The sequence below is a fragment of the Anoplophora glabripennis genome, unplaced genomic scaffold (genome assembly GCF_000390285.2).
Source record: "Anoplophora glabripennis isolate ALB-LARVAE unplaced genomic scaffold, Agla_2.0 scaffold301, whole genome shotgun sequence".
Classification (NCBI taxonomy): Eukaryota; Metazoa; Arthropoda; class Insecta; order Coleoptera; family Cerambycidae; genus Anoplophora; species Anoplophora glabripennis.
The window spans coordinates 80,303-96,006 of NW_019416435.1; the positions used below are offsets into that span (position 1 = coordinate 80,303).

General features: G+C 30.0%; 3 protein-coding genes across 6 annotated transcripts in view; 1 reads left to right on the forward strand and 2 right to left on the reverse strand.

Moving 5' to 3' along the window:
* Window positions 1–1,288: 1,288 nt before the first annotated feature.
* On the reverse strand, window positions 1,289–7,994 carry LOC108909054 (protein FAM92A). Of its 2 annotated transcripts, XM_018713277.2 has the most exons (5): window positions 7,932–7,994; window positions 2,592–3,003; window positions 2,171–2,395; window positions 1,991–2,023; window positions 1,289–1,931 (listed from the first exon to the last, which is right to left on the reverse strand). In XM_018713277.2, the coding sequence occupies exons 1-5, from the start codon at window positions 7,961–7,963 to the stop codon at window positions 1,623–1,625; spliced, it is 1,011 nt and encodes a 336-aa protein (XP_018568793.1). In that variant the 5' UTR covers window positions 7,964–7,994; the 3' UTR covers window positions 1,289–1,622. The 2 variants fall into 2 exon arrangements, with proteins under 2 accessions (XP_018568793.1, XP_018568794.1); XM_018713278.2 differs by lacking the exon at window positions 1,991–2,023.
* A 114-nt stretch (window positions 7,995–8,108) lies between these two features.
* LOC108909049 (ultraviolet-B receptor UVR8) lies at window positions 8,109–9,632 on the reverse strand. The gene is made up of 2 exons (XM_018713272.1): window positions 9,332–9,632; window positions 8,109–9,276 (listed from the first exon to the last, which is right to left on the reverse strand). Exons 1-2 carry the CDS (start codon window positions 9,347–9,349, stop codon window positions 8,200–8,202), a joined length of 1,095 nt encoding a protein of 364 aa, XP_018568788.1. The 5' UTR covers window positions 9,350–9,632; the 3' UTR covers window positions 8,109–8,199.
* Window positions 9,633–9,836: 204 nt separating this feature from the next.
* The window catches only part of LOC108909063 (cell division cycle protein 23 homolog), a 42,784-nt gene continuing 36,916 nt past the window's right edge, over window positions 9,837–15,704 (forward strand). For all 3 annotated transcript variants that reach the window (XM_018713292.1, XM_018713294.2, XM_018713291.1), the window contains exon 1: window positions 9,837–10,797. In XM_018713292.1, the coding sequence (XP_018568808.1) occupies window positions 10,032–10,797 (766 nt within the window). In that variant the 5' untranslated portion in view covers window positions 9,837–10,031. The remainder of the gene's footprint in view (window positions 10,798–15,704) is intronic.

The following is a 15,704-nucleotide window of genomic DNA, read 5'->3' on the forward strand; positions in this document are numbered from 1 at the left end:
AATTTGAAATGATTCACCTTACGCCTCCTAAAAATGATGACACGATTACTTTGCATCGAATACGATCCTACTATAGTTCTCAATTAATTGTAAAAAACAAGTTTTAACTTTTTCATTGAACATGTACCTGTTCTTTCAATGGTACGTCGTTACTTCATGACATGATGAAACTTTATTACATCTTGGCAATTAGCTTGTTAATTTCTTATTAGGTCACATCTCATTAGTTTTTAAGTTATAGAAAAATAGTAAAAAATTTTTGTGACACCTGCCCTTAGGTTATAGTTAGACATTTTTTTAAATGTTGACTATTGTTCATTTAAAATCCAGTGGCATACTTAATTTTTTCAACAATCTGTGATTATAAACTTAGAAAATAAATTTATATAGTTCATGAGGTAAATAGAAACTTAAATATTTGTTTTTTTGCTTTTATGGAACATGCACAGTGCCTCTGTAAAGTATAGGGATAATATACTACACTCCTCACCTTTTTACTTTCATATTAAACGAAAATAATATAGGGGTAAATTTTAGTAAATTTTCTTGTTGAAAAACTATTGAATGTTGAATTTCGGAGATACTAAACTTTTGTTTTTTAACCAAGACTATTTGTAATAATAACACAGATGCATCTAAAAAAAATTTTTAAAAATTTATGTTCATGCATTCTAAGACAACTATTAGCTTGTTTATGTGTGTTAAAAAACATTTGGTTGTCTAGGAACTAACAATAGGAACTAACTTAAGGAGGTTTATGGGGTACGGATCTACATTTAAAGTCTAACGGAGTTTCTGCAAATTCGCTAGTGACTAAAGTAGTAAGACTTTAGATTTGGCAACGTTGCACTTGGCTGGCTTTGTTTGGATGCCTAAGCTTGAAATATACATCATATGTCACACCTGCGAATTTCAAATAATACGCTACTTCGAGAACCGCGGCGTTGCCGCTATCACGCATGTGGAGGTTAAGTTAGTCAACGACAGCAGTTTGAAAGAGAATTATTGTAAATTATGTATCTTATAAGTACCTAATCGATTTCTACGAGCTGTCATACGATTCCTTAGATATTGGTTTCCTATTCATACAAATTGCTGTGGAAACTGTTTGTTAATTGTTGCGCATTCTAAGTGGAAAGACCAAAAAAATCTGCATTCTCATAAGACTGTACTAAATAGAGAAAAATTATTTTATTAATATCTCGTCTTTTAGGTATCCAAACTAGTCATAATTTTTTTTGAGGATTTTCTTCATATTAATAAGCTTATATTAATTTTTTTATGAATATTTGTTCGCCTTCACACCTTCATAACTGCAATACACAGTATGCACTGCAAGCTGCTATAGTGAAAGCCACGCTGCTAATGTCTTTCTACCTCTAGAGGTCCTTTTGGAATTCTATCTTGACAAATATCATACGAACTGTAAATTGGTTTAATTTTGTGGTGGCCATTATGAATTATTTAAGCAGGTCATTGGTAGGTAAATAAAAATTAAAAAGGTATAAATACACTTTATTAGTTTAGATCATGCACATCACTTTAACTACATGAACTTTATTCTACATACTGTGTTTTAACACAACTAAGAATTTGTAACAAAATACTTGAAGTTGTAAAGTTTAGTTAGATAATTTTTTTCTAACTATTGATGAATTATTTATATTACTGGAAGTATCATTTTCTTCTTCCTGACTTTCCGAGCCATTACTATCTGAAATACTATGTTTCATTGAATCCAATGTTTCTTCACTTTTAAAATGAGACCTTTCACTTAAATGTGGAATACCAGCTACATTCTTGTTTCGTTGGGTTGTTGAAAATATCCCTCCTATTGAACCTAAAGATCCTGTCGATCTAAAGAGAGAACTTTTTCGGGCTGGTGATTTTTGTGGATTGGTGTCTGGCATCCTCAGTGATTTTTTAAATTCCTGAATAAAATAATTAGCATCTACATTTGTTAATAAACTAACATGGTTATATTTATTACCGATTCCATTTTTCCTCTAATTTTTTGAAAGTCCTATGCAACAAAGAGGAAAGATAAAGAAATCGAATATTACTACAATACATTTGTTGAAGATGATTTTTTAGTATATATTTATATTTAAATACAAACATATTTATTGTTAAGTGTATTTGTTGTAACTAACATATATTTCTTACTAACCTTTAGATCTGACTCCTCATTTATGTGATTTATGTCATTAAAAGCTTTGGTAAAAATTTCTATTACTTTAGCATGATATCCTAACTCTATAGTTATAAAGTCGAGTAGAATTGATTTTATATCATGTAATTTTTGTCTTTCAAAGTTATTGGTCTTTTCTTCTAAACTGTGTATAGTTTTTGATACTTCTGCTGTAGCTTTTACTAGTTCAGTTTCTGCTTGCACCTATGATCAACATTCATCGAACATAATAGTTATAAACCATCCAATAAAATATATTTTAATTTCAATGTTTCATATATAAATTTGTTAGTACTCCGTTACCAAACATTATGTATATTATTTTTTTTTATTATTTAATAAATGTAACTACACAAATAGAAAATATAAAGGTAAGTGTAATTTTGTTTTATTTACTTACAATTTGTTGCCTGTTTCTGGGATTTCTGTCTTTGATTCTGTCTAATTGCCTTTTTCTGTTTATTTCTCGTTCTCTAGCAGTATATATGTCTTTCACTTCATCTTTAGCATGTTTACAAATGTCTTCATATCGTGCAAATTCACTGATAATTTTGGCCTCTAACATCTGGACTCTACTGTCGCCATAATCACTAATAGTTGATAGGTGCTCCGCAAAGCTTTCTAATCCCATTGCTAATGATTTATTTATATTTTCTGATTCGGCATAATTTAGGACAATCTTAGCTAATTCATCACCTTTATCGCGAAGTCTTGCTGTTTTACGACAATATTGTGCAAATGTGTTACAAAATTCACCCAAATTTCTTTCGACAAACTGAATTCGATCCTGGATGAATTTGGCTTCAATTTCACTAAAATTATTATCCTATAGTAATATCTCACAAAATGATTATTTCAAGAGGTAGTCAGTATATAAAAATTCAAAAATATTGCTGAAAGAAAATTACGCTTAGAAATTTCTAATTTGATTTATTATTTTTTAGTTTAGGTAAGTACCTATATATTTATAGTGGTCTTCTAGATATTCTCAACCATTACAGTGAGTAACCAAGTACTGCTGCAATTTGTTTTAGAAGTGAATTTTATATTTTAGTATTTTCTATCTTAATTTTTTGATCCCTTCCTTTTTCGAAGTTTCTGTTTCAGTTGTAAAGTGTCTGAGAATGAAAAAATAGTCAATTATACTGACACTGGTAAATAATAGAGTATAAATAATTTGTATAATTTTAGGTATAACATAAAATTCTCAGTATTAGTTATAATCAGCAGTGTCGGTAATTGATTTATTTTTCATCTTTGTTTTTATAATCGCTACTATACATTTAAACTGAAACAAATTTCATAAATTTAAAATCTCAAGACTGCATAAAAAATATTCTGCATTATACATAAATTTTAGATTGGAGTTTTAAGTGAAACTGATTACATAGCCAGATTTTTAAATAAAAAAATCACTAAATGATTACTTAATCGATTTAAAAAAGGCTATAGTTTATCAACTAGATCAGCATGTCCGTTTAGAAGATTACTATACGGTGTAAGTGGTAATAAATAGCTGTACAAAAAAAAATTTTGAACAATCCCCAAGATACTTCAATGAAACTTGGCAGAGATGAATTTTTTGGATAACCAAACATGATATATAAGCTTATTTCATACCAAAAAAAATAGAGATTGCTAAAAATTCTTTTAGACAGAATAAGTCAAGTTTCATTGAAATATATTTTAAAAAGCGAGGGATGAGTTATCTTAACAATATAAAAAAATTATTATGAAGTTGCATAACTTTTTAAGGAACCATTTTGATACTGAATACATATAGGTATGGTTAACAACTTTGTTTGGTTTGAGGAAGTTTTAGTTAAATTTCTTACACGTAATTTAAGGTTGCCTAAATTTAGATGCTCTGTTTATTGCTTGTTAATTTTAAAACATTATAGATGAATACGAAATTATAAAAAAAGTTATAATTAGCAACATCTAAGAAAAATTGTAAATGCCTTTGATAGATATTATGTCTTTAATCTTCACAAATGTTCTATTCTGATGATTATATTTACTAAATGTAAAATGATTTGAATTACATGAATGCAGTCGCATAATTTCATGCTAGTTAAACATTTTTAATAAAAAATCTATTCCATAACTTTAAAATTTCTAAATTGATCTATTTTCATATACCTACCTTTATAATACTATGTTGAATACTTGTGTAATTTACATAGTTATTTTATGTAGCTTATAAAACCATTGGTTGTATACAGGGTATTTCAGGATTAAGTCGACTAACTTTAGGTAAGGAGATATTCCTCATAAAAAAATTAGAAAAAATCAAGTATAAATTTTTTTCCAGAGACGCTTCATTTTCGAAATATAGGGCATTATAAGATTTTTAAAAAAAATCGAATTTTTTAAATAACTTCTAAATTGAAGAATTTGGCATGACACATTTTATAAGATACCATTTTTCCATAGAAGTAGAAGTCCCGCAAGCAACCGTTGGCAGAGTTATGAGGACTCGGACTCATTAAATTATAAAAAAAATTAATATGGCCCTACTGAAAATAAAAAATGATGTTTTTAGATAGAACAGTTTGTTATTGACAAAAAGTGTACATTCACTTTTTTTCCTAACTCTTATAGTTTCATGACAAAATTGATTTTTCGGAAGGGTGCTTCCGGATTCTATCGATAAACTTTAGGAAGACGTTCCTCGTAAAACTTAAAAAATATAGTACCTATTAAAATTGGTCTTAGTCTCGAGTATGTATGAGTCAAATAAGCCTTTTTGTCTCTCCTTCCCTTGGGTTTAACCAATAGTATTAAAATTATTTAGATGCTTCATTTTTGAGATAGGGTGTTTTTTTTGGAAAAAAAAATGAAAACAATAGAAATATTTAAGTACCTAACATCTAATGTGACTATGTCGTAATGCGACAACGTAACAACCCTTGCCCTAAATTTTTTCAGGCGGTTTGTAGTCACTTCATTTACTTGTGTACTTTTAAATAAAATAAGATGGCAAACAATACATGAAAATTTATTTGTAAATTGAAACAACCAAAAAATTACCAATTAATATTATACCTAGACAAAGCGAAAAGTGAATCAAAAATTAAATGATTTAAATATTTTGTTAAAAATGGGCGCCTCCGAACTGTAGACAAGCACGACATCTTCTAATTATGGAGGTAGATGGAGGTAGTGGCTGATCGACACTGAATTGGAGTTAATTCTCGACACGCTTGGACTATTTGCTGTCTTAGATCTTCTAGGGTATCAACTGGCGCCTCGTAGACTTTTTGTTTAACAGTACCACAAACGGAATAATCCATCGGTGTCAAGTCGGGGGCACGTGCGGGCCACGCTGCAGGTCCTCCACGACCAATCCATCTCCTGGGATAATTAATGTTTAACCACTCCCTAGGACCTCTACCAAAATGGGCAGGACAACCTTCTAGTTGAAACCAACTGTTCATTCGAGTATTAAGCGGAACATCACCTAAGATCTTGAAAACCATTTTCAAGGAACTCGGTAAACATGTCAGCATTTAACCGATGCGGAAGGAAGTAGGGACCAACTATAGTGTTGTCCAACACACCCAACCATACGTTACATTGGAACTCATGCTGAATATTATATTCCCTTGCCGCACGTGGATTCACGTAGGACCAAATATGGTTGCTCCTTTGGTTTAAAATTCCCCTTCTAGTAAATGTTGCCTCATCTGTCCACATTACTTTTTGCGTAAACTGATCATCATTCTCTGCTTGGTTTAACATCCAGTCACAAAACACGTGCCTGCATCGTATGCCCTGAGGCAATAAATGTTGCACACGCTGGATATGGTTCATATGGCGTCCATCAGCCCGAAGAGTCCTCCAAATGGAACTTGACGAAATACCTAGCTCATAGCTAGATCTTCTGACACTCATGGATGGATTTTCATCGAAATGGTTTAAAATAGTATTCGATCTTACTTCGTCCTGAAGTGGGGCGAAATGTCCATCAGCATAAGTTGGAATACCGAAAGACCCAGCTTGTCTGAGACGACTGAATGTCGTTGAAAATGTTTCCTTTGCTGGTAGTCTGCGATGAGGAAATCTTACTGCATTTTCACGGCGAGCCGCCGTGGTATTTCCATCAGAAAAACCATATACAAAGATTATATCAGCATATTCATTGTTCGAAAATATGGGCGGCATTATTAAACTTATTTTTATTATTAGTTTGAACACTTTATATAATGGATCATTTATGCAACAATTCACCAAATAACATTTAAAACGTCAAATTAACTTTGCTTGACAGCAGCCTACTCGAAAATTTTTGATGAGGTTCATTTTAAAGTTTATCGACATAATCCAGAAGCACACTTCCGAAAAATCAATTTTGCTATGAAACTATAAGAGTTAGGAAAAAAAGTGAATGTACTCTTTTTGTCAATAACATTCTGTTCTATCTAAAAACAGCATCATTTTTTATTTTCACTATGGCCGTATTAATTTTTTTTATAATTTAATGAGTCCGAGCTTAAAAAACGTTCTTCATTTAGGTTATTTAAAAAATTTGAATTTTTTAAAAAATCTTTAATGCCCTATATTTCGAAAATGAAGCATCCCTGGAAAAAAATTTATACTTGATTTTTTTCTTATTTTTTTATGAGGAATATCTCCTTAAAGTTTGTCGACTTAATCCTGAAACACCCTATATATGCAGTCCCACTAAAAACCAGAACTCAGAATTTTGCGGTGCATGATTTAAATTACTTTTTTTATATATACAGGGTATTAATGGTAAATTCTGTTAAACTTTAATGGTGGATTATACTCTACAAATCAATAAAAAAAGTTTTTATAAATGTGCATGAAAACGCTTCCCTTTCAAGATACAGGATGTTGAAATTTAAAAAATTATCACATTTAATTAAATCCCTTTTAAGATGCTTTTTGTAAATTGATCAAACTTGAGTTAATGATTTCAATAATTATGGGCAAAAATTCGGTAGGTACCAGTGGCGGATGGTGAAATTAGTGGTCAAACTTTGACAATAAAGCATGGGACAAATACCATTTCTTAAGGGATGATTTCTAGATCATGATAAAAAAATCAAATTTGTGAATTAGAAAATAAAATTAGGGGCTGTCAACCCTGGAAACTTAAAGAGTTGTACATATTTGCAACATATTTTTTTCTTGTATTTGACTTATATGCAGCCGCTTCTTATTTTTCTCAAAATTTTAATGTTTCATAGTTTATCAAGTTTGAAAAATAAAATTTAAATTTAAATAGATATAACTACAAATTAAACTTAATTTTGCTAAAAATGAAAAAAAATTTATCTCGGATAATTATGAAAAAATTATAACTATTATTATTATTATTATTAAAAAAATTATTTACCTATATATATTTTAATTTATTTGGCAATATGGGTTCCATATTTTTTATGAAAATATGCACTTTAATTTTCACCAGCCCTCACTTCTGCCAATCAGTAATGAAGTACTGTCGCTAGAACTCGATAATTTCAAAGCCACTGAATATTTTGGAAGTTTTATAAATACATATATAAATTCATTTAAATTGTACCAAATAAAATTTAAAATGTTTCTAGTTCTTAATGGACAGTACTGTATATACCTGCTATAATATGGATATTTATCATATAAAACAAACATTTGAAAACGAGTTCTGAAAACATGTACAATATTGAACTGTTTGCAGCAATAATCTTAAACAAATAAATTAATTTGATTTGATAAAAAAAATATTTACCTATTGTTTCTTAGATGGAATGAGTTCAACATTTTGAAATTCAACAAACTACTTAATCACTTTGACAAATCAAAATCAGTAGAACAGTCAATACAAACAAAGAAGCAGGTGTAAAGTATTGCCAACAAAAGAAAAATAATCAATACATGCAACACATTTTTATTATAAAAATACAGTACAATAATAATTAATTATAATTCTTTATAAAAATACTTACGAACAAGAAAAACATGAAAAATACATAATTGAGAATTATACTAATTTAGTGCTATTCAACGACAGCGAATGAACTACCAGTACAAGCAAATGCATATTTAATTTTTTTGTTACTTAATATTTGTTTCGGGATTTTAACGTCTTTTTTATCACCAGTACCGCAACTGCCATGTTCGTTCCAACCCCATGAATATAATTTTCCTTCCTTTGTGACGGCCAAATTATGCTCTGAACCAAGACTTAATTGAATGATGTTATTCAATGCGGGGACTTTTTCTGGTTTATATGGTACTTCCCTTTCTGCCCCTAATTGCCCATAAGAATTGCGTCCCCAAGTAAATATGTCCCCATTCTTGGTGAGGCCTGCACTGTGGGTCCAACCAGCATATACAGAGTGCAGTCCATCATGACTAAACACTTCTAAAGGTACAAAACTGTTTGCCACATTTGGATCAACGCCTAATTGACCAAATTTATTCTCACCCCAACTAAGTACTGTTCCATTGTCCCTAAGAACTACAGTATGATGTTGACCACTAGCAACACTTACTACATCTTCTAAGTCAGGAACTTTGGATATACTTAAGTAATTGTTGTCATCAAAGTTATCACCTAGCCCTAATTGACCCTTGGCACCTGTACCAGCAACTAAGAGTCCACCATCTTTTGTTATCATTGCTGAATGTCTTAATCCGCAACTTACATGTTTAAAACCTGTAGCTAGCTTTTGTGATACTTGTAGCCTTGATGGTATACCTGTGCATGTTATGCTTTTAGACAGACCGAGCTGAGTATTAGCATTATTGCCCCATACAAATTGTTTTCCACATTCAGATACAGCTGCACTAAAGTCCCACCCACAGGAAATCTGAACAATTTTAAATTCTCCTAAAATTTCAATCTGGGTTAATTTCAAGGTATCATCTGATAGTCCCAGCTGGCCTTTTGAGTTCAAACCGCAGCAGTAGACAAAACCATATTTGTCTAAAATTAGACTATGTCCAGCTCCTCCTGCTATAGAAATTATATCTTCAGCTCTCAAGTCACAGTTTTTTAATGGTACTTCTTTCGGTTCTAATTCTTCATCAGATTTGTAGCCTAAACCTAATTGGCCGTAACTGTTAGCACCCTGAATAAACAATAAAATATATTTTTTTGTTTTAAATATATTTGGTTTTTCTTACCCAACAATATAAACTCATGATGTGAACGGTGAATTAGAAAAAAATCCGTTTTTGCGTTGTTGAGGTTCTTAAACACGCGTCTTATCCGATTAAAAAAGTGAGGTTAAGGTGGTGTGGTCAAAACTCCAGCGAATCGTGAAATATCTTCAGTAAAATGATTAAAAATAAAAAAGCGGTATCACTTGTGCATTTTTTGTTGAATTACCTTTTTGATTAGTACGGAATATCTTTTTTTAATAGATTCTTATAACAAGTATGCAAAACCCCAGATACTACTAGGTCTATTCGTTTCGTTTGTGTAATTCACTTCAGTTCAATAACTAACAAATTATATATTCATGGCATATAAATGACTGAGATGCAAAATATGTGTCAAATACAAATGTATGTATAAAAGAGAGGCAGAAATATATTGGATCCTGGCTAATTACAAGCATTTTAGATCGGACAAACAAACGAATGAACTCTTCCAACAAGGATATTTTGTTGGTTTCCGACGTTTCCGTTGACACTGTTGACAGTTTTTAATTTTCCTAACCTCATTAACTTTCAAATTTATTTTACAGGATATATAGTTGATTACAGGTGAAGACAAAGAGGGTAATTTGTGCTGGAAGCGAGGTATTAAAAACAGAATAAAGATATAGAAACACAGTTCCTAATACTTAGGCTCCGAACTATTTTTGCATAATTAGAAATAATGGATACTTCAGATATTAAAATTGATTTCAAAATTATGAAATATGATTTAATGAGAGGCATATATGAATGTTCGCAAAGAGGATTATTTCATACAGTGAAGTGGCTATCTGAAATAAATTATGCTTTGAAACATATAAAATTATTTCCTGAAGAGCTGCCTCGATATTCAGAAGATTCTGAAGAGGAACTAGAAGAATTCTTAATTGCAAAGTCTTATTTTGATTTAAAAGAATATGACAGATGTGCACATTTTGTTAGAGCTTGTAATAAACCCAAACCACGTTTTCTTTATTTTTATGCACGATATTTGTCTATTGAAAAAAAGAAATTGGATAATATGACTGACACTAATTGCCCTCCAGATCCCACAAAAAATGAGGCTTTAAAAGACTTATGTACAGAATTAAAAATAGACTATTATGATAATAAATTGGATGGTTATTGTTTGTACCTATATGGGATTATATTAAAAAAATTAGATTTGTCAGCTCTTGCTATTGATGTTTTCATTAAGGCAGTGAAAACAGAACCTATACTGTGGTGTGCCTGGTATGAACTTGGAAAAATTATACCAGACAAAAATAAAATATATTCATCACAGCTACCAGATCATTGGATTAAATATTTTTTTATAGCTCATACTTATTTAGAACAGTTAAATAATGATGAATCTCTTCAGATGTATAATATATTGTACTCAATGGGTTTAGAAAATAGTACCTATATAATGTCACAAATTGCTTTAGGACATCACAATCGTAGAAGTAAGTGCTTAGACATAAATATGTTTTTTTGGTGCAAGTGTAAAATTAGCGATTATAATTTTTGTTATCTTTAGGTTGGATCTACATAATATTCATTAGTTCTTTTTTTTTTTTTTTTTTTACTTATGTCCTGGAAATTATTTTTCCATTATTTATATGAAATTTGACATTACTTTTTATACATTAATTCATTTGGTAGTAAAAAATGTAATGCATAATGCACTCTGGACTTTATAGAAATGAATAATTGTAAGAACAATCGCCACTTTCAGTAATATAATTATATATAATTAACAAGGAATTAAGTGCACTTATGTATTCTCATTTATTCTACAAATTTTGATCAATGAATCCCTATAATTTTTTCATTTGGATAGAAGTGCAGATGAGTATCCACGGCGACTAACAAGTTTTAGCAGCGTGTACACAATTTACAGAATGAATAGTCATTTTTGATGAAGATGAACATATATATTAAGGAAGACTGCCACTGTCATGTATAAGTACATTAAAACAAAACAAAAAAAAAAACAGAATTATACAGGGTGTCCTTGAAAAGGATGGACAACGCCTTGACCACAGCTTCCTTGGATGAAAATAAGACTATTTAGCCTAACTTACCTATATACAAAAGTGCACGCCTACTGAGATATAGCCTAAATATAGAATAGATAATCGTTTCTTTCAAACAATTTGAAAACTAGTTTTCTTAAAAACTTCAAATTTGGTACACTTATTTTTTTACTTAAGCGCAACGTAAATAAAAAATTTGGTGATAATACATATACAGGATGTTCTCTTTCTAGTGCCTGTGCGCCACTGACTATCCCGTAATTTTTGTGTGTGTACGTCAGTGAGGCCAAAATTTATATTTTTAAAAATAAGCACTATTTTAGATTTTTTGCCTCTTATAAAATTTTGATATCGTTTATAGATTTCGAGTAAAATTGGCATTTTTTATACATTAAATATAGACAAAAATTCCGATTTGCAAAAAATAATTTGTAACTGCAGCCTCAAAGCAGGGAATAATAATGAAAAAAAGTCACATGAAAAAAAATAACTACACATTTTTAGTCTTAGTATTTATTATCAATCAATAAAATAAAAATCAACACTAATATTTTAAATAAACAATATCAACTAATAATGTAAGAAAGTCAACATTAACATTTTAAATAAACCTAAATTGATATTTGTAATCACATTAAAATAATATTACAGTAAATGCTCAAAGTAACTTCCTTGTTCTTAAATGCAAGCATTAGTTCTTCGAAAATTAAAATGAATTTTATCCAATAATTGTGCATTACTTCTCATAACATATTAATTTTATGTTGTATTCTTTCCCATTATTCGTTTTCTATATTTACTGAAAAGTTATAAATTGTGGTTTTCAACGCTCCCCAAAGGAAATAATTACATGGGTTTAGATCCGGAGATCGAGGTGGCCATGTTAAAGGGGCATTATTTCCTCTACCTATCCACCTGTTAGGATAGTAAGCTGTAATAACTGGTCTTTTAATACTCTATTAACGGAACTTTTTGAAAGCCAACCTCTGCCGCTAAACGCCTAGAGGAATTGTTCCTCCAGCTGAATAGTTCAGGCCGTACGTTATCCACGATTTAATGTTACAGGTTAAAAACGTCTTGTTTCCAGAAGGCGTCTCTCCGCATTAGCAAATGTTTTGTGATTTGGAATTCTTCGATTAGGAAATCTTTCAACATATGTTCAAACAGTAGCACAAGAATTTCCTTCACAATATCCCAAAACTAATAACGTATCAGTTTGTTCAGCAAAAGTATAAATTGCAATAAAAAACAAACTAAGCTAAAATTAAATCACACCTAGCTTGACATTGAACCTTTTAATTATTGTTATGAATTTGTTTGTTATATGGCACCTCGTGCTAGAGTGTTCTAATTATCTTTTAAACTGATTTTATATTATTTAATGTGTAAAAAAGCCAATTTTACTCGAAATCCATAAACGATATCAAAATTTTGAAAGAGGCAATAAATTCTAAAATAGTGCTTATTTTTAAAAATATAAATTCTGTTGTCATAGGCGGACTAAGACTAAAAATGTGTAGTTATTTTTTTTAATGTGATGTTTTTTCATTATTATTCCCTGTTTTGAGGCTGCAGTTACAAATTATTTTTTGCAAATCGGAATTTTTGTCTATATTTAATGTATAAAAAATGCCAATTTTACTCGAAATCTATAAACAATATCAAAATTTTATAAGAGGCAAAAAATCTTCTAAAATAGTGCTTATTTTTAAAAATATAAATTTTGGCCTCACTGGCGTACACACAAAAAAATTACAGTATAGGCAGTGGCGTACAGGCACTAGAAAGAGAACATCCTGTATATGTATTCTAACCAAATTCTATATTTACGTTGCCCTTATATAAAAAAATGTGTATACCAAATTTGAAGTTTCTAAGAAAAACAGTTTTCAAATTATTTGAGAAAAACTAGGTTATCTGTTCTATATTTAGAAGGCTATATCTCAGTAGGCGTGCATTTTTGTATACAGGGCTGGAAAATCCACATGGTCCATCTGCCTTTACATGAGAGCGACAAAGTAAAGAAATCCGTGCGATAGGCAAGGATGGCTATAGTGAAGACGTTTCATAATCTGAATAGTCATCGCCCGTTTCGGGTTAGAAATGGGAGTGACTATTCAGATTATGAAACGTCTTCAATGTAACCATCCTTGTCTATCGCACGGATTTCTATGACTTACTTTATCGCTTTCACGTAACGGTCGATGTACCATGGGGACTTTCCGAACCTGTATAGGTAAGTTAAGCTAAATAGTCTTATTTTCATCCAAGGAACCTGTGGTCAAGCTTTGTCCATCCTTTTCAGGGACACCCTGTATATTAACATATAGAGCAGTATTGAATACGTTAAGAGACATTTATATAAAGTGTAGCTTATGAGAGAAGTAAGACACTTACAGGACCTCATAGGCACAAATAGTTTAATAAAATCATTTTATTGAGAAATAATCAATAAAATTCGACAAGAGACTAGGTAATGAAAAAATAATTGCAGTAGCAGTAATTATTAAAATAATAATTTGCAGCACACTTCGATTTCGAAATATTGTATTTCCTATTAAAACAAACATAACGTAAACATAATTACTTCGTAAATTTTTGTAAATAATTTAAGTTATTAATTTTTCCATATGTTAAAGCCTTTTGTTTTTCCATATCAATTTTTTCCAAATTTTTCATTTGAATATATAAACCTCTTCCTATGTATCCATATTCCTTAACAAATGACAAACCACCATCATTAATATTTTGTGTTTTTAACAAAATAGGGGCAACTGTGTTTATTATTATGTCTCTCACGTGTTTGGCTTCAATAACTTGTTGCTTATATTTATCTTCAGTGTAAAATGTAAATATTTTTTTCTCAAATATAATGTACAATCTTTTGCTTATATTTCCTATGTATGGAATAAGGTATGTCTTTATGGTTTCTTCACCAAGGCTAGCTAAACCTTTTAAAGCTCCATAAATAGTAGTCAACGGTTTAGAATTTTCTTTTAGGGGTTTTAAATATAAGTTTACAACTCTAGTAGTCATGTTATTAATTTTATTAGAATATGTTTTACATATTGTCGCAACAACATAAGCAGAAAAATCTCGTAATGTCCAGTGATTATCATAGTAATATTTGCTTATTCGCTTTGATAACGCACAGGACAGAATTGCAGGTAATATCTCATATAAGTACATTTTTAAACAGATGTGTTGGTTAGCTAATATACTCTTCGTCATTCTTACTGCATATATCAATAGTGTTAAATCAGCAAGTATTATATTTAAATGGATGGTTTCCTTAATGAAAACACTTAAATAAGGCATAAGAAATGTAACATTATAATCTACAGATAGAATTTTTAGGTTGTCATTTCGTATTTGTTCATTATATCCAAAGACTCCTTCGGTAATTTTAACATAAAATATTTGTTCTTCCATTGAAAGTGGATGATTATCAGGAAATAATTTTAGTAATATTACATCTGCTTTTGGGGAAAATTTCTTATTATACATATCACTTTTTGAATTCCTATAATTTTCAGTTTCTTTTTCACAATCAGTTATTTCTTGCCTATTGCTATTAGATATCCATTCGCTTTCATTTTTTAAATCCATAATTATTGTACTTTTTATTGATGTGGTAAATTATAATCTGTCTATAAATGAAGTTGACAAATTGATTCCTTTTATTTCAAAAATTATTCTTAGCCCACTACTCATATGATATTTAATTTTTGAATGTTCATAGCAGATAATACAAAAGAACGTCACAAACATTCTTAAATTTTGTTTGAATATTAAACAGATATACTTTTCTTAGTATGTAATTCTGTTGAAGAATGGCACATCTTCAGTTTTTAACAATTTTTGATACAGAAATTGTCAATTAAACTAATTTTGACTTCCTAAACTCGAATATGAAGTTGTTTTGTTGTGGCATAGATTGGTTAAAGTGTATATGTTAAATGTCTATTTTGTTAGAAAAAACTTAGCTTTATCTAATCCTAGCCTAAATTAAACCTAGACTAATTACAATTCAATACATTATTTTTTTAATTGACTATGATTTTTTGACCCGTAAGGGATGTAAGTATGTAGTTTGTTTGAATATTTTGATGTTATTGACAATGAGGAACTCCTGAAACAAACAAAAATGACACTGATACGAAGACATAAGAGTATCTTAATTCTGTCCAATATTTTTATTAATATATAAAATATATTATTGTATATTGCATAGAAGCTAGAGTTAACTCAACGATTCTACCTGCAAGAATGAACACATGTAGATAATTAGTCATTTTAAATATCCGTTTAGGTTTAGTTAGGAAAAGTCAGGT